The sequence below is a fragment of the Danio aesculapii genome, chromosome 13 (genome assembly GCF_903798145.1).
Source record: "Danio aesculapii chromosome 13, fDanAes4.1, whole genome shotgun sequence".
Lineage (NCBI taxonomy): Eukaryota > Metazoa > Chordata > Actinopteri > Cypriniformes > Danionidae > Danio > Danio aesculapii.
Window position 1 is genome coordinate 37,336,131 of NC_079447.1, and position 25,476 is coordinate 37,361,606.

General features: G+C 34.6%; 1 protein-coding gene across 1 annotated transcript in view; it reads right to left on the reverse strand.

Moving 5' to 3' along the window:
• Positions 1 to 7,785: 7,785 nt before the first annotated feature.
• The window catches only part of LOC130240077 (spermatogenesis-associated protein 48), a 34,757-nt gene continuing 17,066 nt past the window's right edge, over positions 7,786 to 25,476 (reverse strand). The window contains exons 7-10 of the mRNA XM_056471491.1: positions 24,055 to 24,096; positions 23,528 to 23,635; positions 23,353 to 23,454; positions 7,786 to 8,092 (exon numbers count right to left, since the gene is read on the reverse strand). Coding sequence (XP_056327466.1) covers positions 7,966 to 8,092; positions 23,353 to 23,454; positions 23,528 to 23,635; positions 24,055 to 24,096 — 379 coding nt within the window. The 3' untranslated portion in view covers positions 7,786 to 7,965. The remainder of the gene's footprint in view (positions 8,093 to 23,352; positions 23,455 to 23,527; positions 23,636 to 24,054; positions 24,097 to 25,476) is intronic.

Genomic DNA, 25,476 nt, shown 5'->3' on the forward strand with positions numbered 1-25,476 from the left:
CATTTATCAAACTCAAGTTATTGAACTGATTCTTTCACTATATTAGAATATATTAAAACTGAATTTTTAGTGCTAAAATAGAAAAAAATACTTTAATTTCCCACTAACATTTAAGCACTCTTAAGCGTATTCTTAAACCGCTGATTTGCCATAGTATTCACCAGCGCTCAACAGAAATGATGCTGATTGGCCGTGAAGGTCATCAGTTCTCTGCACTTCATGGATATTTACAGAGTGCAAACACAGACGAGCAATCGACTGATCTTCGCGGCTTTAAAACGCTCCAATGGTCTTGTACACACGGTGAAGATCGGTGAACTAATGACCTTCACGGCCAATCACACAGTCATTTCTGTTGAGCACTGTTTAGCACTGGATGTTTTTAAAATTTCAGTACCTAGACAACACTATTACAGACTATTGCATAGGCTGATGCAGGCAAGCACGATGTTTACCCGGTACCATGAACTGAAGCCTAGGAGGACACTTATGCGTATTGAGGTGTGCAGCTATTTTCAGGTTGTCTCTTATCTTCTTCTGTTGTCACTCCTCCTTTTATGCTTCCACTCTTCAGTGAGAGTCAAGACCAGTGCATGAACAGGTGATGCTCACTATCACTTGTGCAACCGGCCTTGCTCCATTCCTACATTTGACTCTCTGCCACACTCCCCTTGTAACAAGCTTGTTATTGCAGAATAAAGCTCGACAGGCTTTGGTGTGACAGACAAGCAGATATATATGAATGTGGATGTAAGTATAGGGAACGTAATCATTGACGATCAAGGTGATTCGAAGTTCCTAGATCAGCCTGTGTTATTCAGTGGTTGTTATCTCGGAATAATCTTGGAATGTAATGAGTGACCAATCAAAATTAAGTGTTCTAGTCAGCCGTGTAGTAATACTGTTAGTTAATGTATTTAATAAAAATAAGTATACAGCATTTAATAATTGTTCATTTTAATTATTTGTCAAATTAACATTGACTATTGCATTATTAAATACAAAGTAGTGCTTGTAACATTAGTTAATGCATTGTAAGAACATTGAACGACTAAAACTAACATGAACAAAAAATTAATACATATTGTAATAGATTGTTCATTGTTTGTTCATCTTAACTTTAAACCATGTAATGTCCTAACAATGTGAATTACTCGTTAAAGGGATAGTTCAAATGAAAATGAAATTCTGACATCATTCACTCAGTTCCAATTCTATTTCAGTTTAGATGTTGGAAACTGGTAGTTATTTACTTCTATAGTATTTTTTCCACACTATGGATGTCAGTGGCTACCAGTTTCCAGCAATTTTTTCCCAAAATATCTTCTTTTATCATAAATAAATAAGTAACGACAACATTTGCAGTAAGTGAATACATTTTATTTTTTGGTAAACTACCACTTAGAATACACATGTAACCACATTAGGATTATATTTCATTTTATTAAAAACAGATTTAGAGCAATTACAGACACAACATTTTTTATTGTAATGTAATCTTTGAGATAGAAAGAATAAAATGCTAAGCCATAGAAATAATATTTTTAATCATAATATAATCATATTTTGATTACCTTTATTTTGTAAAAAAAATGTGTGGTAGCGCTTTAAACTAAAGTTTTATTAAGTTAATATATTTACTGGTATGAATGAATACCTAACATGAACTAACGTAATTGTATTGTATTGTAAAGCGTGAAGCGCAAAATGTCACTAGCCTCACACACATCATTCCAATTGGTTTCAACTCTATTCATTACAATGAAAATCTCATCTTAGGGGCATGTGGCTCTTTGTCGTTGCAATATTATTATAACTGGTAAAAACCTGAGTCAAAATAATCTACAAGTCATCTACAAATCTTTTCCAAGTGTTGCGACATTCACTATTCTGCTTTCTCTTTTAAAATATTTTTTTTCTAAAAGTAAAATTCACAAATTAATGTTTAGAATTAAACATATTAAAAAATGCAATACAATAGTAATTATTGTTGTACAGTGTCACAAAAATGATGCTATATTTACAATATGTGCACATGCCACTGCTGTATCCCTTCTACACTTTACCCTCTCCTCCTTTGACAACCATTCAAAAAAAAAAAAAAAAAGACATCTGACCTCCTTTTCTACTTATCACAGCATTAGCCGTTACATTTTTTCAGGTTGTACAGTAGGTCTGGCTTCAAGTGTCCTTGACTATATGGCTTCAAAACACTTTTAACATCAAGGCAGGGTAGATTAGTAAATGTAGTCGGTTACTAATTGCAAATTGCACAATTTGGACCCAGTAACTTAGTTAATGCATTTTGACTATTTTGGGGTTACCTTTAGATTACTTTTGACCTTTTTTTATTAATATATTTGTTTAAATGTATGCCGAGAATCAGATGAATAGATTACAAATAAAATTACCGTAAATAACATTTACATGGCCATTACAATTCAAAGCTTAACAAAATGACACACATTAGTACTGTTTTAGATTTTTTTCTTCAGTTAGAAAAAATCATTAGGAGGAATCAATGAATCATGATATACTTTATTATTGCAAATATTTTTAAATCATGTAATCCATAGGAAAGTAACTGTAATCTGATTATGATAATTTCAAGAATTAAATCTAATTACAAATTGAAATCTGATTACACAATACAAATGATATGTAATCAGCTTCTACCCATTTTTCGTGCATGGATTGTTATCCAATTATCATATAACTGTTACTTTGATGCAGTGTGTGCAGAAGCAAATTTAAAAACCTATACTTATGGTTGCTTATATCCTCCTGGCTTTTGTTTATTCTGTTGGTCAAGTGAATGTAGGCTATAGAAATGATGCCACTGCAAAATTTTGTGAAGTTATATGAACATTAACAAAAATATACAAAGCAGTTCTTGATTAATTAATGCATGTTATTTAAAATACTACTACTACTACTACTACTACTACTACTATGGTAGTGCATGGTAGTGCAATGGGTAGCACAATCACCTCACAGCAAGAAGGTTGCTGGCTCGAGCCCCAGCTGGGTCTAATGGCATTTCTGTGTGGAGTTTGCATGTTCTCCCCGGGTTGGTGTAGGTTTCCTCCGGGTGCTCCGGTTTTCCACACAGTCCAAAAACATGTGGTATAGGTTAATTAGGCAAGCTAAATTGTCTATGTATGTGTGTGAATGAGTGTGTATGGGTGTTTCCCAGTGATGGGTTGTAGCTGGAAGGGCATCCGCAGCGTAAAAAATATGCTGGATAAGATGGCGGTTCATTCTGCTGTGGCAACCCCAGATTAATAAAGGAATTAAGCCAAAAAGAAAATGAATGAATTAATGAATAATAATAATAATAATAATAATAATAATAATAAAGGGGTACGGTGGCTCAGTGGTTAGCACAGTCGCCTCACAGCAAGAAAGTCGCTGGTTTGGCATTTCTGTGTGGAGTTTGCATGTTCTCCCCGTGTTGCCGTGGGTTTCCTTCGGATGTTCTGGTTTCCCCGACAGTCCAAAGATATGTGCTATAGGTGAACTGAATAAACTAAATTGGCCATAGTTTATGAGTGCTTGTGAATAAGTGTGTTTGGGTGTTTGCCAGTACTGGGTTGCAGCTGGAAGGGCATTCGCTGCGTAAAACATATTCTGGAAAACCTGACGGTTCATTTCTCTGTGGCAACCCCTGATAAATAATGGACTAAGCTGAAGTAAAAATGAATGAATAATAATAAAGATTTTTAGTTGACAATACATACAGTATCCCTTTCTAGCCCACCTCTCTCCAATAGTCATTTTAAATCTAAAATACTACAACATTAACACCTTGCTTAGACAATAAAAAAGAATAATTAAACAGTTGAGTCACATTTACACATGTTCAACAATTGTTCGCTGGTGAAATTTTTCAATAGGAGTACATGCAACAGGGAATTTGGAGTTAAAGTAAAAGAATTGGCAATGGGGTTGGCAATATAGTTCTCAAGGATTCACCACGTAGACTAAATGAAAGCTGCTTGTAGGCTGTGTATACATTGCTACATTATTTTCATTTCAAATTGTATAAATTTGCTAACTGTTGTTAAAAGTTATTTTTTATGCTTAACGCCAGTGCAGAACTAGTGTCAGATGGTTTTGAGCAAAGTGATTATTCTATGTTGAACACTGTGTTTTTGGTATCCAAAAATCCTACAAATATCTTTATATGCATCTTAGATGAGGTGACCCTTAAGACTCATCCATTGCTGAAGTCTTTTTCTAAGTATACACTTTGACAACTAACTCATGGTAATAGGCATTGCATGTGCATGATGTTACTATATATATCAAAAGCTGAATCAAAATATGTCAGAAACGCAAGATGCATTTCATTCTTGTGCATATATTGACTAAATCTGTCTCATCTTGAAAAGGCCTTCAACTTGTCATACACGGCTCATTGCGATGGGCTGAAGGTCAGTTTAGACAAAGAACTTGAAATAAAAGACAGGTCTGGTCCCTCTCACTGGCCCCAAGATGGACGTTAGTTACCAGTAAACCACATTTCCATCTCTGGAAATACCGCAGAGAGGCTTTTATTCCCACCATGGCTCAACTGCCAAACTAACTGAAACAAAAGATTTTCCCTTTGCCTAACACAGATATATTCAAGCATCACTTTGAATGTTGTCTACCTGACATACATTGCTCTGTTTTGCTGCACATTTGCAGACGACACGTACGTCCACTAGTGTTGCAGTCAAGACCACCAAAACCAAGACTGAGTGGCTGACTACAAACCAAGATTAAGACCAAGACAGCACCAGAAGATCATCTACATTTGCTGCCTGAAATTTTATTATCTTTCATAAGTATTTGCAACCACAGCAATTAGAAACTACATATATGGTAGAGCTTTTAGCAAAAAAGAAAAAGAAAAAACTTTTCTTACTATTCACCTCTGAACTAAATTCTGTTGTTTTGAAATGCACACTACTCTGTAAAAAGTTCTACTCTGTTTCATTCCCTATTCACTGCATAGTGATTAAAATGTAAGTCACCCAATGGGATAGTTCACTCAAAAATTTTATTTTATTCCATATACTTACAGCCAAGTGGTTCCGAATGATATCATTTTATTATTAACTTTAATATTAATTTATTGTGTATTTGCACACATTAAAAACTTTTTTTATTCAAGCAGAAATAACAAATATAAGACTTTCTCCAGAGGAAAAAATATTACCACACATACTGTTAAAATTTCATTGCTCTGTTAAACATAATTTAGGAAATATTTAAAAAAAGAAAAAAATAAATAAAAATGGGGCTAATAATTCTGACTTCAACTGTATATACAGTTGAAGTCAGAATTATTAGCCCCCTGTTTATTTTTTTCACAATTTCTGTTTAACGGAGAGAAGATTTTTTTCAACACATTTCTAAACATAATAGTTTTAATAACTCATTTCTAATAACTGATTTATTTTATCTTTGCCATGATAACAGTACATAATATTTTACTAGATATTTTCAAGACACTTCTATACAGCTTAAAGTGACATTTAAAGACTTAACTAGGTTAATTAGGTTAACTAGGCAGGTTAACTAGCCCCTCTTTGAAAATTTTCTACTTTTTAAAATATTTTCCAAATTATGTTTAACAGAGCAAGGAAATTTTCACAGTATGTCTTATTTGTTTTATTTTGGCTAAAATAAATCAGTTATTAGAAATGAGTTATTAAAACTACTATGTTTAGAAATGTGTTGAATAAAAATCTTCTCTTTGTTAAACAGAAATTGGGGAAAAAAATAAATGGGGGGACTAATAATTCAGGGGGGGCTAATAATTCTGACTTCAACTATATGTAACTAACTACTGTATTTAGTTACATTTCAAAGTAATGCATGATGTAACATATTACATTTAGATGTAACTTTCTCCAACATCATTAATTATAATAGTTTTATTTTTACTAGTGCTTCTGCAGTTTTTTACTAGTGCATTGAATAGGCTTCTTTCATATGAATTTTGTGGACAACGTTAGTTTCTTACCCACTACAAAAGTAACAAATGTAGTTAAATTAAAATATATGATATAGGATGCAATTACAGTAACAATGATAATAAATCAAAATCAGGCAATAAATCTTGAAATGGAATCCAGCATCTAAAACAGAGACAACACCAACTACAAATAAGCTTGATAACCTGACAAATTACTACTCTCGACCATGTTCATAGGTGGTGCCATACTTTTTTTTTTAATTACCTGCTTCAGTGCATGAGGGGAGACCAGTCTAAAAAATTGAGTATTTAATTAATTATTAACTGTTATTTCTTAAAATAATCATATATTTAAAGGGATAGTTCACCCCAAAATGAAAATATTCCAAACATGAATTTCTCTCTTCTAATCACAAAAAAGAGAATATTTTGAAGAATGCTGGGGATAAACACAGCATCCACATCCATAGTATACTGTATAACAAAAATGCTATGGAAGTCAATAGCTGTTTTTTCCTCCATAAATCTTCAGTACATCTTTATTTTTGTTCAACAGATGAAAGAAACTCAAACAGGTTTAAAACAAGTGGAGGATGAATAAATAATGACAATGATTTTTTTTTGGGTGAACTATCTTTTTAATAGGGCAGCATGGTGGCTCAGTGGGTAGCACTGTCACCTCACAACAAGAAAGTCACTGGTTTGATTCTCGGCTGGGTCAGTTGACATTTCTGCAACATAGGTTCATTCTGAAAACGTAGCCCTATATGCGTTTCTGGGGATTGCGAAATATGCAGTCAGAATTATACTATGAAAATACTATTAGTTGAGTTTAGGGAAGGAGGAGGGTGGGGGGATCAGTCGGTTAGTCAGTCAGTCTGTTGACAGTGGATTTATACAAGAACAGCAGGCACAAATGGCACTCGTGAGAAAAATTTGAGATATGAGAAAGCATACACAGCAGCCTCTGGTGGATTTGTGAAAACAAAAACTGCAAAAAAAATAAAAAAAAAGTACACCTGGGATATATTTTGTGGTCTCCAGAAATGTATATAGAGGTAAATTTTCAGAATGAGCCTGATTTTCTGTGTGGAGTTTGCATGCTCAGCTGGAATAGTTGGCAGTTCATTTCGCTGAGGCAAACCCTGAAAAATAAGGGACTAAGCCGAAAGAAAAAGAATGAAAGGATGAGTCTCTTTAATATTAACTTCTTGTTAATTTTACATTTATACACATTTGCAGTAATACAGAATTGACTTTAAGACTGTAGTATTTACTTTATCACTAAATCATTTCTTATCAGTGTATCACAAGCACCTGTTGAGTGCCTTTTAAAGTCATAAATACATGTTCAGTCTTACTAGTTGGAAGTCTTTTCATCTGGATGCTTCCAGAGCAGACTGTTTTTGACACAGAAGCGTAGAGTTGACAAAGGGGGAAACAGGAAACCTATTTCCTGTAAGCAGGTGAAGCTACATTAGTGCTCTTTCATTTATTCTCTAAACCGCAGTTCTTGGGCTGCAAAACTAGAGCATTTCAGAAATGCATGTCTTTTGTTTTCTTTTAAGATCAGAACGAACAAAGTTTTATTTGCATTGCCATTGCTACATAACCACAAAATATCTCTTTTTGCAATCAGTCTGCAAGTGCTTTTTGGATGTACCAAAGCAATAAACGCATGCAAAAGAGGATCTGTGAGAAAATGATTCACTCATTTATCCGCATGGACACACATATAGTCAAACATGTAAACTCACACACGCACACACATGAACATTAAGACAATGGCACAACCTCCACATTTACAGAACCACTCATCTAAATCAAGGGAAATTATGCTCATCATTACTCAGAGCTTAGAGAATCAGTCATTGACATAGCATCATTATAGATCTATTCACAAACACAGATTGGATATTATAAAAAGGAAGATTCTCATTTCCCATATTTCTTCATCATTTATTTTTCTTTGTGAAAGAACATTCTTCCTCTTAGAGTTATTTCATGGAAAGTACCGGGGCTTTGGGATAAAGGTAAGGGTTTCCTGGAGGGACATTAGTGATCATACTTGACAGAGGAGCTTTGCGTCCGTAGAATGAGGAGCTCCATGAACCAGGACGGCTCCTAGGAATAAATGATAATGATCAAATTTATAAGATATTCTGTGTTTAATGTAAGTTAAAATAATTTGCACTGTGCACTGGGGCATGATTTTCAGCTTACAAAAAAAAATATATATTGATCATCACAAAACATAAAATTGAAATCTTTTAATTCTCCCAAGACATGATATGCATTTTGCAAGGATAGTTTTGTCAAATATTAAATGATGTCATCCTTTACTCCCCCTTACAAGTTTCAAACTGGTTTGAGATTAATTCTGTTGAACACAAAACATATTATAAAGGATGTTGAAAAAGAAGCAGCTATTAACTTCCACAGCAGTGGTGCAAAGTACTGAAAAAGCATACTCAAGTAAAACTCTAACTTAACGTATCTGTTGTAGATATTACTAAAAGCATAAAAAAAAAGTAGCCCTTTTAAAAGTACTCAAGAGTAGTGAGTATTACACTGTGAAAGGCTAATGCGTTTACATGCAGCTATGTGTGTGAAACGTAACGTAAAGTACCGATATTTGCTCAAGGGAAATTAAAAGTACACATTTTTAAAACTACTAAGTAAGTTACAATTCCTGAAAAAAAATACTCAATTACAGTAATTTACATTATGTATAATGTCAATGTAAAGTGTATAATGTCATTATTTAAACTTTACAGCTCAAATATTACAAAATTTAGCCATCAAATTCATGTTAGCTTTTATAAAATTAAGAGATTTTAATTTCTGTCATTTTGTCAATTGCAAGAACCTCAGGTTAACCTTGATTTACTTTTTTTACTTTAAAAAGTAAAGATCAGTTTAAAACATTTTGTGGAAGTCAATACAATGTCACACAAGTTAATTCATATTAAACAACTAATTATTTGTGGAATTTCTTATTTCTAATTTAAAACGTTAGCGAACTGCAAAAAACGAGCTCACTCACTTCAACTAATCTCAAGATGTCAAAAAATTAATTTATCTTTTGTGATGGCCCTGTCCTCACGTTCTGGTGCATCTTGCCAGTTAAACCCATGTATTTGCCTTGACTGACAAACCTTGGCTGGAGCTCCACTTTTAAAAAGACTGCCGACATTACTAGTATGGGTACTTGGTTTTGGATCATTGTTTGTTTGTTTTTTGTTTTTGGATTTGGTCCCCAGTTTGTTTGTTTAACATTTATTTCTACACCATGACATTAGAGTTCATGCAAACACTATGCATTACACACTGACGAGACTTACTTTAACAGACATATTATTTTCTTATGTTGTGATGATTTAAAGTTTCTAAATCTTTTCCATTGCAAACACTGTTAACTTGTGAGTGTACCTTTGTTTTGTTGCCAACTTTGAGCCAGGGGTCATAAAGTGAGGGATTGTCCTACAGTTTTTCGTTTGAAAATAATTATTTAATTTGTTTGGGTTGCACAAATATTTTTTTCTAAGTCCATTTAATCAACTTGTCAGATTTTTGCCAAAAAAGAAAGTTGCCAAATTGCTGTGTAACGTGCATTGTTTTCTTTTAACGTTACTTTCCCCGGTAGGTGGAGTGGCATTGCTTCCTTTAAGACATGTCGGGTGGGTATTGTTTGTAGTTTTGTGATGAATGTGAGTAGAAGTGTTTCAACTCGGAATCTTCTATTTGTGGTGTTGAGCTGATCTAATCAGTGGCGTGGCCCACCCAGTGGGTTTCAGTGCATAAATACCACCCACATTCATTCATTTTTTGTCATGGCAGATGCCGATTTAAAAGAACTGGTTGTCACACTAACAGGAGAACAGATACAACACTAGATTGTTTATGGATAACAATGGGAGAGGGTAGGTTTTATAGTTTGTTTGGGTTCTTATGTGGTTATAAGTCTTTTGTAATTCAGAGCAGTCTGTAGGCATAAGCTCATGCCGAAGCAACAAGGAGCGCTCATAGGCGCAACGAGGAGCACTGATAGGCACAACGAAGAGCGCTCATAGACGCAACAAGGAGCAAAAAGAGTCTGGTAATTTTACAGTAGGTGGTGACTGATACAACAAACAATTTCTCAATTCCAAGAACGATGACAATAGATTTGTTTTCTTGTGGAGACCATTCTTTTGACCGGTTGATGATGACGTTACACGTGAACACAAGGACGCAAGATCGCTCAAGAATGCACTTTGAGAAACAGCCAATGGGTCAAAGTCGCCGTTTCTTAATTCCAAGAACGTAAAGAACAGACTTGCGTTCTCTTGGAGACCGGTCTTGCTGGGTTACCTGGAACGAACTCAGGAGATTGCAAGAACATAGAAGGCATCCTGTGAGAGATGAGATGCTGCCAAATACTTTGGCAGGCTTGGGCAACCTGAAAAAAATGCTGATTTCGTTTGATTCGAACATTTAAAAATAAAATTTATGAGACAGTTGTTGTTTAATTTTATTGGTGATTCCAAATATGTAATGTAATCATAAGCTTGGTAAACAATTCATTCAGACAGAATGCCCGAGCTTAATACCCGAGAGGCATTTTAAAGATGGCCGCCGAGTGAAATTACTTGCCTTAAAGGGACTTTGGATGCTGCGTTCTTCCTAATGGTCATATTACCTTCACACATTTTTAACAAAAAATTATTTAAATGTTACAGCATTCATACAATGACTTATTGTTTTTCAATAGATCAACATGATCAAAAACATTACAAATATACTTTACACAATATAAAAGAGATTTTAATACCAATTTCAGCAAATAAACACCCTTAAAGTGTTTATGCCTTTATTAAGAATTTTATGTTAATGTTTACTTTCACAGTCTCTTTTAGGGAAACTGGAGATAAATAAGTTATATTTCTACATAGATACATCTCTACATATCTACATAGATATTTACATTAGATGTTGCCTATGCTATTGTTGTCTATTGGAAGGAATGGTTAATAGGTTGTTTTCACATGACGTCATTGATGTTGCACGAAATTCAGACGGAGGGAAGGAAGTGGTACTTCTACATAGGAATCGCTATCAGAACATCACAATATTTCTGTTTTTTGTAGTTTATAATTGTTTAAATCGGCCAAAATATGAAATGCAGAACAGCTTTTATAGACTTTCAAACGTTTTAATGGAAAGAAATTTCAAGAAACTGGCTGAAAAACGGAAGAAAAGGCGGCAGGTGGCATGTAATAAACATTTTTTCAATACATCCATGTGTACAAGCTTTTTGAACACGATAATTTGTGTTATTTAAATAAATATATTAATGTGTTATATAAAATTCAGATACAAACACTACCACACTTATACAAAATTCAGGAGAATATAAATAGTACCCTGCCATGTAATCGCTACAATGAAATCTCTGTCTTGTTTTGTAATAATTCATGTCTTTACAGGCGTTTTGGCAAAAAACAAACAACTGTAACGTGAACATTGAAATGTGCAGCTTGTTGAGTTGCAACCCTTGCAACAAAACTTTTTTGAAACCCTTACAAAACCCTTACAAAATGTTTTTGAACCACATAGTAAAGTGTATAATGTGTACAATTCTTTGTTGATGAATGCTACAGAATACTGTAGCATAGTAAACTGATAAACTGTAATAAATAATGTAACGTTAGTGTAAACTGTGGTGTGGTGCATTGCGATTACAGGGTAGAAAACTAAAGCCTATTGAATAATTTATTACTACAGTTCAATTGTGTTGTACCACAGCAACAATATTATTTCTATGACAGTTTAAATCAAGTAATTATCTATAGTATGCTTCCAAACACTATAGTATTTACTATAGTATTTTTCATGTAACGTAATTATATGGTGTGTATCGCGCCCAACATATGTGATCATTTTCTATTTGTACCTCCTTTGAAATATGGTATAAATCAAAAAAATACAGAGTTTCCTCTGTGTCTCCCAGTTATTCCTGCCCTCCATCTGAATTTTACACATCACCAGAACCACGTGACTGAAAACAACCTATAGATTTTGGTACCATTTCTGCCATTTTGGTACAGGGTAGTGTGTACACACACACACACACACACACACACACACACACACACACACACACACACACACACACACACACACACACACACATATACATTTATATCTATGATTGTGAGTTTTCCCAGTGGACAGTATGCAAATAATTTTTAACCACATGGGCATTGCTAACAAAGAGCATATGTTTGTGTTCATGTACAGTAAATGTATTTTCCACCCTCCGTTAAATTTTATCTAATTCATGTCCTGAAACACACCCCCTCTCCTGATTTCACTTCTAACTCTAATGGAGAGAGCGAATCGTTTGTGAATAAATCTCTGTTAAGAACAATTTTTGTGAACCATCGATATCCCTGCTTCTCAAGGCACTGTTATGTTATTAGGCACCCTTATAAGTCACTTAAAGAACTAGCCATTTCTTCACTTAGTCGACAATAAAACAAGTTTCTGTCATCACAGAATCTTGTTGTTATATTTTATTTACATTGTTTGTTGATTTTATTAAACAAAACTAGCATAAGCCTTGAAAATTTAGTGCAAGATGGTGCTACTTTACTTTATGGTCAATGCAGTAAGTTACTGTATTATCATCGATAATGAGCACAAAAGTTTGTTACACCCAAAATTGTAAAAAAAAAAAAAAAAAATCTTATTTTTAAATGTTAGGCCTTATTGCTTTGTTTTCTTTGTTTGCCCATTACTACACCTGTATACAGCACAAAAGTCCAGCATCTTCAGATTGGCTTTAGTCTTCACTAAATGCAGTTGAATGACTTGCACTGTACAAATATGGCAGCAGTATTGACCCATGTTCAGGGTCCGTATGCAATATCTAGTGTATTTATCTATGATAAATCTATATACAATGCCTCCTCAGCCGCAATGACTTTTAGGACTTCGAGTTTTGTGCTCAAGTCTGCATTGATGCATCCTCGATATCAAGAACGCATCTCGGAAATGAATGAATGAAATATTCAACGATATCTCCCAAAACAATTGATCTGAAGATGGAAAATGTTGACTTTACAGATAGAAAGTTCTCAAACAAATTTTTGAGAGATTGTCTAAAACAGTGATGTTGAAACTGTTGGAGTTTGCATGTTATCCCTGCATTCGCATGGGTTTCCTTCGGGTGCTCCGGTTTCCCCCACAGTCCAAAGACATGCGGTACAGGTGAATTGGGAAGGCTAAATTGTCCATAGTGTATGAGTGTGAGTGAGAGTGTATGGATGTTTCCCAGAGATGGGTTGCGGCTGGAAGGTGCTGTGGCGACCCCGGATTAATAAAGGGACTAAGACGAAAAGAAAATGAATGAATGAATATATATAATTTCTTATCTATAGTTCTGAGGAGGCACAGAGTCGGACCTCATTCTTGACTTCACACAGAAACAGCAACGCGTTTTTCATGACATCACTTTGTTGCAAAGACACTATTGATTTAATGCCGGCAAAGCAGAACACGGAAACAGCATAAAACGGAAAGCCCAAGTATAGTTTGTTTTTATTTTCGATTTTTTTATATTTACTGTTGCACTAAAGTCCAAAAGTGGAGAATTTATGTTTATTGCTTGATTGTTCAAGCTACCTCATAAGTGCTCTGTGTGTTAATAGAGTTGTTGAATGTTTTAAAATAAGGTGAATTAATTTAAAAATAAGGAACATCCTGAATCTGTTTCTTCACTCTTCTTTATTCTTTTTCATGTATTATAGAAGTATCGGATTGGGTTTTATCGGTTTATTCAAATTATTCGGACTCGAGGGCAAAAAACCTGATCAGGACATCCCTAGTAATTTAGATATTGAAACAATTTAAACATTTTGAACACGTTTTTTTAATGTAATTTGGTACAAACATTTTGGGATGAAGTATTAGTTTGGATTCAACCAAAAATATTTATCTGTAAGACTTATCGTCCCATGGGAAATTATTAAGTTTGGCTTAATACTTAAGGATAAAAAGTTATTTTATATAAAAAATCATTTGTTGATATTATTAAACATTTCTATTATTAAATGTATATTTTTTAAAACTCCCCCAAGACTAGTGGTGTTTAAACAAGAATTTGTGATATTTTTAAAGACATTAAGAGAGATGAAAAGTCAAAAGCAAGATATTTATATACTTCATTAGAGGATTTTGGTTTCATATTTTGAGAACCTCAACTCCCCAGCTACTTATTTTCTTTGTCATTTATTTTATTTGTTAATTTTTGATATTTATTTATATATGTTGTATTATTAATAATGATGGAAAGATTGTTAATGTAAATTGATTGTTATCATAGTCTTTTGTGTAATTTAAAAAGTATTAATGCCTTTCTGTTATTATTCAAGCTTTGATAATAATACTAGTAAAAAAAATAATTGCATCACGTGTCCTTCGTTCTTATGGTCTTCAGTTTTGGTACTGAACTTTGGCGGTTGAGAAACAGCCAGTGTTTCGTAAGTATATGTCTGATTAGTGTGCTTACAGGTGACGGATTAGAATGCAGGTGACCTAACATTGTGATGATTTTGGTATAAAAGAAGAAGCAATCCTTTTGACACCATACAGTACAGTGTTGCTAAAAATAAACCCATGCAACATTAGACACATTTGTGGTCACATATATGGTTATATGTAATTTATTTAAACATAAATCTAGATGCTAATTTATAGACAAGCATAGATTATGCATCATCTACTTATATCTATTACTACTAATGCTTTGGCGTTGTTTCATGGAGACAATGACTTAAAGCCAACGGCCCCAATTTTCAAAAAGCTACTACTAGTGTGTCTCATGACACACTCAAATGATTGAGAGTTTCCAAAGCTGCAGAGCGATGAAAACAGTTTGGAGACATTTGAGTTTATCACCAAATAAGGAGGAGGTGAGGGTTAAAGGAAGTTGTAAAGGTGCTGACTTTTTGCTGTAAGGAAAAGAGATGGCTGTTTTATCGGCAAAGGAAACACATTTGAGAGCAACTGGTGGCTCCAGGAAAATGGATCTGGGTTGAGCAAAAACCACGATTACCACTGGCAACAAAAGCAGCTAGGCTTTGGATAGGGCCATCTGGAGAGGTCTGCTCCAAAAAGACGGTAAAGCAGGTCTTCTGGGGCCCAGCTAGGAAACACGTTTTAAAAAAAAACACCCGGTCCTTGGGTGAGGAGTTTGGTTTTCCTCCAGTGCTTCTCTCAAACACCGCCTCCTTCTTATTTTTGCTAGAGCTGCAGACGCTTCATTCCTACTCATTCTGAAAGCCGAGGATGTTTTGCCGTTGCAGATGGAGGGTGTAAGTGCTGCTGGGCTAGTGCTGTTTTCCCACTAGTGTCTGTTTCATTTGACTCTTCAAAAACCCACAGAAAATAACAATGTTTCAACAATCATTCTTCCAGATTGTTTAAGCTTTAATAGTTCTCTTTAATAGAGAATTAAAGTGTCCACCTTTCTTCTAAACTGCAGATGCTTTGAGTGAATAATAGAAGTAGTTTTCATTAACCCTTTAATGACAATTCTAAGATTTTTTTATGATTTCTTTTAAATCGTGTTTCTGACAGCAACTTTAAAGTTTTTTGTTTTAATGATAATTTATGCAGATAAGGTCAACCAGGCAGTTGTTATGCCTGTTAAAATTTAAACTGTAAAAATCAGTAAAGCATTTTACAAAACTGTGTGCTCTTTCAGCAGACCATAAGTGATCCCAAAAAGTCTTTCCACAGCGATATTATGGGCGTATTGAATACTGCTGTACTGTAAGAAATGCAAAGATAAAATGAAAGCTGCAAGCAGTGTCGAGGGGGACTTCGCACCCAGGCTCAATGCCACCCGGTGGCCTCAGGAATACAGAGAACAGTTGGAAATATGCATTTACAGTTTTTTCCAACTGCTTATACACAAAATCATTGTCATGTCACATGTGTCTGAAATGTTACTTAAAATGCAAAACTACACAGCAAATCTCCAAAACCAGAAGTTACAGTATTTCTCAGTCTTCAATTGCATAAATTACTTTTTACTAAACACTACACACAACTCTCTACCTAAAACATAAAAATCTAACAGGAAGCCACTTGCTTTTCTTTTCCAAACACAACCAATCAAAATGCTACATTTATTCACTATGTGAATAATGTGGAAACACTAATTTCTTAACTGATCACTAACCAATCACTGCTTTAGTCTAGTATAGGCCAAAGGTGATGGGACACTGGGCTGCTGCTCCAATAAAAACTGGTTTGCCACCATACACAATTTGTAGATTGGTACCTATTTTCTCTTTTTCTAAATCTTAAATCCTAAATTCTAAAACAATAGAGGAATTCTTCTCAATCCTTCACTTCTCAAACTCCCTTCACACACAATTGTGTTCTTCGCTGTATTCTAAAGAACATACTTTTGTTTTACATATTTTGCAATTGCTTTACAATTTTTTTTTTTATGAATTTTTTTTTCATGTTTACATACAGTAAATTTATGTTTTTTATGCTATAAACACCAATAATGTTTGGGCTATTAAAAATTTTCAGTTTTTTCATGACATTGGTGTTTACAGTGTACCTGATACTCCTCTCAGCAAATTACTGTCACTGTAAAACATTGTATTGAAATTTAGATAAAAGCCTAAAGAGCAAAGAGCTTTAGATTTAGAACAACCATGTTTACATGCTATATTAATGCTATAACATTTTGATTAAATGATTAAAGTGCTTGCCATTTGATGTTAATGCTTCATTCTGGCAAGTGTTTATGGCATTTTGAATGCAGTGTTCCATTTTGAAGGAAATGTGAGGAATTTTGCAATTTGTGTGTGCAGTTTTGGGAATTGTGTGTCGAATTTTGAAAAAAAAGGTGACACTTTTGAAAATGCGTGTAAGCAGTTGGAAAAAACTGTAAGCTGGGGAATAGAAATAAACTAACTTCACTGATATATGCCAAACGTCTGTCTGTCAGCAGGTGGCACTATGACTATAACTGAAAGTTGGCATGTGGATGTCTTCAGGGCATGTCTTTATCAAAGGGGTAGATCTTATGACGACTTCCTCTTCTAAAATTAAAGTCTAGATCTTCAAAATTTAACATCCCAAATAGCTAGACTTTCTTGGTCTGATTAAATGACTAGGAGGAGATTGTCACAGTGTAAAATGTAATTTCCTGTTGTCGCTATTACTGAAACTTAATATTGACATGTAGGACAGGATGACTTATTAAATGTGAATTTTGAAACCGATCGGAAATTGCATTTTTGATTTATAACAAATTCTTGTTTTGGCAAAACATATTGCAAATTTGTAAGGCTGCCACAGAGATGCCCTTTTACAAACACTCTAGGGCATGGGTGTCCAAACTCGATCCTGGAGGCCTAAGCTAAGAGCTAAACTCTTCAGGACACCGACCTCCAGGACTGAGTTTGGACACCCATGCTCTAGGGGCACTTTGTTGAAAGTGTATGTAGCACCTTTCAGCCATTTAGCTAAACCCATGGGCAGAGATGTATAGTAACGAAGTAGAACTACTTCACTACTGTACTTAAGTACTAAAAGGCAGTATCTGTACTTTACTGGAGTATTGTTTTTTTCTCCTACTTCCACTTTTACTTAAGTACATATTTTCGATGAGTTTAATACTTTTACTCCGATAGATTTTTTATGAGCTGCATCGTTACTCGTTACTAAAGGTGTCAAAATTTATCTCCTATGTGTGGTGTCGCAATACTATGGCGAAGGACGGAGGCGCGAGGGCGAGTGAAGGCGGCACAGCACATGAGCCGCTATTTCACTACTACAGAGAAATGTTGTGAGACTCCATCTCTGCCTCTCTCACTTTGGACATTTGACCTGCTGGCCTGTTTGTGAGGTAACTTTTCATCTCCTCTTGGCTATTAAAGCGATACTTGTGAATCCAGACCTGGGCGTGTATGAGGTGCAAGTTTTCTCCACTGTGTCTATTATAGATTACATGTGATAACCGCGTATTATACGTACATAGACTGTAACCGCGGCGGTTCTTCCCGCTATCAGTGAACAACGCTTTCATTTCTAAAGCCGATAGCAGCCCTTTCTGTTGAGAAGGTGAAGACAATAACCAATCAAAGGGGTGTAAGACCTCGCCTGTCAGCGTTTAAAAAGCAGGCGGGAGAATATTAAATTCGTTTATTTGCTATAAATGCTCATGCTGTCTTCTGTGCATGAGTTTTGTTTGATACATTCAGAAAGAGTGTTTTCTTTGAGCGGGTAAAATTCAGGGTACAGTTCATATATCTTACTGCTGTATTAAAGGACACAATTGTATTACAAGTAACCATTTAACTGTCACACCAAGAAAAAAACCAATAGAATTCTTTTATTTATTGCATTTCTTAACTCCTAATGTCGCTAGTTAACACAATCAATAAATTTTCCCTCAACACATCCCATAATTTCTAAAATATCAGCCTCTACCAAATGGTTGAGATGTTGGTTTATGGTAAAAGTACCAGAATGAATAAATATACTATGAACATATGAAGTTTAAGACCAATTTAATTAAAACATAATCAAAATGAAACATTTTTGAATACTAAATCATAGCCATAAGCCATAAAATATTTCAGATTTTCATTTAACGCAGTAATATACACGTTTTCTTTTTTTTACAATAAAATCAAAATCAAGTGAATTAGAACATTCGTTTACAGCGTTTACAACCAGTAATTTGTGCTCCGAAAATGGGTTTCAATAGCGTTTTGAGTGGATTATGGACTGTTTTTGTGACACACAACTTTGAAAGGTGTGTGTTAAAGCTGTTATAATCTGTCAGATCTGTGGTTCAAGCGTGAGAGAAAAACAGTATTGTAAGTCATGTTTCTTTTCGTTCTGCTTAATGACGTGCCCCCCAAAAAAGAGATTTAAAATAAACAAAACAATATGATGTCTTTTGACTGCATTCTTTAATAACTACATTACACAATACTTGTACTTTTACTTTCAGTACTTGAGTAGTAAATTTTGAAATAAACTACTTGCAATACTTAAGTACAAAAAATGTTGAATACTTTAGTACTTCCACTTAAGTATGGTGCTTAAAGAGCACTTTTACTTCTACTCACTTTTTGATAGAGTACTTGTACTTTTACTTAAGTCTGGGTCTCTAGTACTTTATACATCTCTGCCCATGGGACATTCTACCAGAAATGTACATTATCTGTCCCTGAAATAAAAACATAAACACAGTGAATAAAAATATTTCATCCCAAAAATTTCCATAAAGGACTGATAGTTGATATTTGTGAGTTGTTAAGTAAAGGAAAGTGTCATTTATTAGCTTGACAGATTTTTGTTCTTTATTAAAAACACTTTATACATTTACAAACCCTGTCATTGTCCTTGTCCCCAGCCTAATTGAACCTACAGTTTTAATAGTTTTGTTATGCTAAAAACGTCAGAAATAGCAAAGTTTATTAATTCATTCATTCATTAATTTTATTTTTGGCTAAGTCCCTTTATTAATCTGGGTCACCACAGTGGAATGAACCACCAACTTATCCAGCATTTGTTTTATGCAGTGGATGCCCTTCCAGCTGCAACCCATCACTGGGAAACACATACACACTTATTCACACACATACACTACGGACAATTTAGCCTACCCAATTCACCTGTACCGCATGTCTTTGGACTGTGGGGGAAACCAGAGCACCCGGAGGAAACCCACGCAAATGCAGGGAGAACATGCAAACTCCACACAGAAATGCCAGCTGACCCAGCCGAGGCTCGAACCAGCGACCTTCTTGCTGTGAGGTGACAGCACTACCTACTGTGCCACTGCATCACCAGTAGCAAAGTTTAAGTTGTTATTGTTTACATTAACTGATTAAAAATATGAAATTATAAATAAATTCGACAAATAAATACTACAAATATGCAAATAAATTTACAATTGTCCCCATGTTTCAGTCAGTCATTTGCATTAAATTTAACATAAAATGTGTCAAAGGATGTGACATCATTTGATGGAGAAGCTGACAATGATCAAGGATGCGTTCTATCATTGTACTGTATGATTTTATGCTTGTTTTTGTATGATTTTTTGAGAAAGACAAGCTTAAAGGTCAGGCCCTGTCACAGTTTTTTATAAGTGAAAATGTACGTTTCTGGAAGAATGTCCCCCATATAGATGTAAATGTTCACCACTTCTGTTTTGAGTTTTCAAGAATGTTTGGACCTCAAAAAAGGCATTTTATTTTAAAAAATAAACACAGTTAAAATCAGAACTATTAACCCCTTTGAATTTTTTTTTCTTTTTTAAATATTTCCCAAATGATGTTTAACAGAGCAAGGAAATTTTCACAGTATGTCTGTGTTTTTTTATGGAGAAAGTCTTATTTGTTTTATTTCAGCTAGAATAAAAGCAGTTTTTAATTTTTTTAAAACCATTTTAAGGTCAAAATTATTAGCCCCTTTAAGCTATATTTTTTTCAATAGTCTACAGAACAAACCATAGTTATGCAAAAACTTGCCTAATTACCCTATCCTGCCTAGTTAACCTAATTAACCTAGTTAAGCCTTCAAATGTCACTTTAAGCTGATTAGAAGTGTCTTGAAAAAGATCTAGTCAAATATTATTTACTGTCATCATGGTAAAGATAAAATAAACCAGTTATTAGAAATGAGTTATTAAATTTATTATGTTTAGAAATGTGCATAAAAATCTTCCCTTAGGTAAACACAAATTGGGTAAAAATAAACGGGGGCTAATAATTCAGGGGGGTTATTATATTTCTGATTCAACTGTAAATAAATAAACTGACCAATTCCGAGAAGTTCCTGCCAGCACCATTGCTCGGGCCCTAATATACAATAATATACTGAGATATTTGTAAAAGAGTCCACACACCGCCTTGATAATTAGGAGGAACTAAACTATGAACTTAAAATATATGCTTGTGATACTAACCTCACATTAAAATAACAAGCATAACTTTATTTTCATGATGGATAAAAATAAAGCCCAAAGCAAAACATACCTCCCACTCAGTTTTCACAACATATATGGATTATTTATAGCATTTGTTTCAGTTGTATTGAATTAAAGTTCCCCAAACCAGAAGTGCAACCCATTATTTGAATCATAGAATCACGTGCGGAAAAAAGTGAATATTTTTCTATTTTTGATATGCAGAATGTCTCTTGATGTCATTTTGGGGTCTACAGATATAGTGATGCTATATGTGCGGTTCACACACCTCCAGATGAAGCCACACTCTGTTGAAGAGCTATAAATCTAGGGCAGATGCAAAGACAGAACAAGGAAGGGGAGGAGTTTGAAAAAAATTACAGGACATATACTACAACAGAAAAAGAGAAAGATACTGTAGGAGAAGGCAAGTGAGTGAAAAGGTTGTGTAAAGTGAATTGAGAGTGATCCTGTGATGTGCAAACTGCTGCAGGGCATGTCTAATACAGCCTTCTTAAAATCTTGCAAACACAGAATTGACAAATAGTAAAACTTCAATCTAACAAATATTCAATTATTGTTGTATTCTCCATATTGTTTTATTAGCATTAACTGTTCTTGATTAATCTTGATTTTATCATCATAGTGTTTTTAGTAAATGTAATACAAGTATGTGGTGCTTGGTTATTGTACATGATTTAAATGATTAAAACTATCTATTCTAAATAAATAAGTTATTTGAGGGAATTAGTTCCGATCATGAAAAACATTCTGAAAATAAAGCAATGCTGCCATCTACTGAGATAAAGTGATCTTACAGAGAGGAGTAATGTTAGCAATATTATCCATTCATTCATTTTCCTTCGGCCTAGTCCCTTTATTCATCAGGGGTCGCCACAGTGGAATGAACCGCTAACTTATAGCATATGTTTTACACAGCGGATTCCCTTCCAGAATTTACATTATTTATATTTCGTCACCTTATAGGTTCTATCTGACATTTTTGTCAAAATTTAGTTATTGACATATTTTTATTAAATGACAACTTATTCACACTATGGGATGTTTTTTTATAAGTTGTTTACATTTTAAGACTTTTTGTTTAAAAAACAAATGTTACACACATACTGTTTGCTATATGGAATGCAAAAACTTTCTAGCTCAATATGTCAAAATCATTCAGAACGCAGATAGAACCTTATAATTCCAAGGTGACGATTTGTTAACATGACAATAAATATTTCTAAAGCTTTAGTTTTAACATTACCAACACCTTTGATTTTTAGAATTAATACATATTTAACAAAAAACTAAGCTAATTTGAACTAACTTATTAATTAAAGTCATAAAAAGATTAAAAATTACAGGAACAGTATTGCTTATTTGATTTACTGAATATTGATATCTAATGTTCCTTATTATCAGTTTGCTATTATCACAAGTTATTGTTTACCCCTGGCAAACATTTGTAATTAGCATATACATAAATAAATTAAAAGATTAAATTTCTAGTCAATTTCAACAATTACAAACACATGGCAAGTATCACATTAAATTAACTATGACATTTTGAAGTAAAAAGAGAAAAAATAAGTTGGCATTTATGTGTGGAGTTTGCTGGAAGGGCATCCGCTGTGTAAAACATATGCCGGAATAGTTGTAGGTTCATTCTACTGTGGCGACCTCTGATAAATCAGAGACTAAGCCGAAGAAAAATAAATGAATGAATAATTGAATAGTGTAAATGTCTTGCATTATATTAGTATGATTAAGGTTTTGGCAACGCAGTGGTGCAATGGTAGCACAATCGCCTCACAGCAAGATGGTCGCTGGTTTGAGCCTCGGCTGGGTCAGTTGGCATTTCTGTGTGGAGTTTGCATGTTCTCCCTATGTTCACGTGGGTTTCCTCCGGGTGCTCCGGTTTCCCCCACAACTCCAAAGACATGCACTAGACAGGTGAATTGGGTAAGCTAAATTGGCCGTAGAGTATGTGTGTTATTTAGTGTGTATGGGTGTTTCCCAGTGATGAGTTGCAGCTGGAAGGGCATCCGCTGTGTAAAACATGTGCTGGATAAGTTGGCGGTTTATTCTGCTGTGGCGACCCCAGATTAATAAAGGGACTAAGCCGAAAGGAAATAAATGAAGGAATGAATGATTGAGGTTATTCTTTTTTATAATGGTTTATAAGAACTTTTTTTTAGAAGAATTATGATTACCCAAAATATCCATTCATCTACTTTACAAACCATTTATCACTTGTGGGATCAAGAGATTTTGGAGTCAGTCCTAGTATCTTGGGTTTTAGAAAGGAAAACATCTTGGACAGATGGCTAGGCCTTTTCAGTCTAAACTCAATATCTGAATTTACAATGTCATAATGACTTACCCTGCTGTTTGTGGAGTACAAAGCAAAGGAGGCAGACTGGCATCTGAAGTCTGTGCTTTACCAAACCGGGCTTTTCCAGTGTAACCAGGAATAGTAGTCCGACTGCAGAGAAAATCAAACATTGCTTAAAAACAGAAGTGTTAAATGGTTATCAATCACAGATTTAGACACATACTAGCTGGTAGGGGTATGAGGAGGGACTGTGTTCCTCAAAACTGTCAGAGGGGTGAAGTCTTCTTCTGGGATGTCCACACTGTCCATGTTCTCAGAGCCCACCATACCACTGTACAGTTACACCAAACCATTAATAAATAAATGTTAGTTTATTCAACTTAAAGGGATGGTTGACCCAAAAAGGAAAATTCTCATCATTTACTCATCCTTGACTTGTTCCCAATATGTTTAAGTTTGTTTGTTTCTTTGTTTGTTTTGTTCCGTTAAACACAAAAGAAGATGTAACCATATACTACTAAGGTAGTAAAAAGAAATACTATTTAAGTTAGTGTTTACCGGTTTCCAACAATTTGGAACAAGTAAAGGGTGTAAAAATGAATAAAAAATTTTGGGTCAACTATGCCTTTAATACAAGCTATTAACAGATTTGTTTTGAGCAATTTATTAGCATATACTGTATGAAAGCTTAGGTAAAAGCATGTAGTTTAGGAAAGGTAATTCTGAAGTAAACTCTCTGCATCTGCTTACCAGTATAAAGGTATATGGCCTGATTTTGGGCATGGACTGGTGCTGTAATTGAGAAGAACACAATTTATTATACATAGACTCGTGTTTAAGCCACATTAGGGGTGGGCGATATGACCTAAAATTAATATCACGGTATTTTTCATCTTTTGAACGGTGACGGTATAATATCATGGTATTACTTTCAATAGCAAAATAATATGAGACTCGTTATGAGCTGATCTTCATTTTCTCTGTGTTGGTGGAATAAAGCAGGCGAGTCAGCCGCACCAATTTATGAGCAGACAGAGCAGGATTCTCGCGATGACCACCAGCGCAAATCCGCTCTTTGTTATGAGCCGTAGTTTCAGTGTAAACTTAGTAAAGGTGAGTTTCTTTGGCGATGATGTGTACAGTGTTAGATTTTATATTTAGCGGACATTTGCGCTGAACACGCGGTGAATGCAACGCATCGAGATTCGGGCACCTTCTCCGAAAACCAAAACACTCGATTGATTTCAGCTGGCGGATCAACATTTACCTCATGTCATGATCGCTGTCATCTGCGCCATTATTATTATTATAACTTTAGGTGAGGTTTGCAAACCTGTGCACTTTTCACTCTTCAGCCGTTGCATTTCCTGCAGTAACAAAAGCTCCCTGTTATCTGACAGCGGGAAGCGTTGAGTGACTGACAGCTAATATGAACCAATACAGCAGCAGGGTAGAGCGATTCAGCAAGTTTTTAGAGAAAATCAAATCAGATTGCACTACAACCATTATATTCAGACACACAAATGCTCCCAAATTTATTATGAGGGCGCATAGATTAAATTTCGATTTTAAAATTGCAATTTCGAGCCCTGTAGTATAAGGACATGTATTCAGACCACAACTGAACGTTTGAAGAAAATTGAATGCCTTATTATTTAGAATTAGCTATTATTGATGTAAATGCAGCCGTTCAAGGCGCATAATTGATTTATTACGGTATTGACGGTATTAGAAAATCCATGTCGTGGCGCAATGTCACACCGGTGATGACTATGACACCACCCACCCCTAAGCCACATACACACTAGTGATGTTTAGGTTCTTTTACACAGTTTGTTTCAATGAACCAGTTTGCAGTACTGATGTCAGTTCTATCATACTGGTGAATGAAAATGCATCTTAACATCTGAAGTGAGTAATTAAAACAAGTGTTGGGGAAAGTAATGCATTACAATATTGAGTTACTCCCCAAATAAGTAAGTTGCGTTATGTTACTTTCGATGCGTTGTTTCATTGTCATACCTGCCTGAGGCTTGATCTCTTTCAGAACTTGCAGGGTATTTTCTTGTAAATAGAGGAGCTCATCATTTAACAATATTGAGTTACTCCCCAAATAAGTAAGTTGCGTTATGTTACTTTCGATGCGTTGTTTCATTGTCATACCTGCCTGAG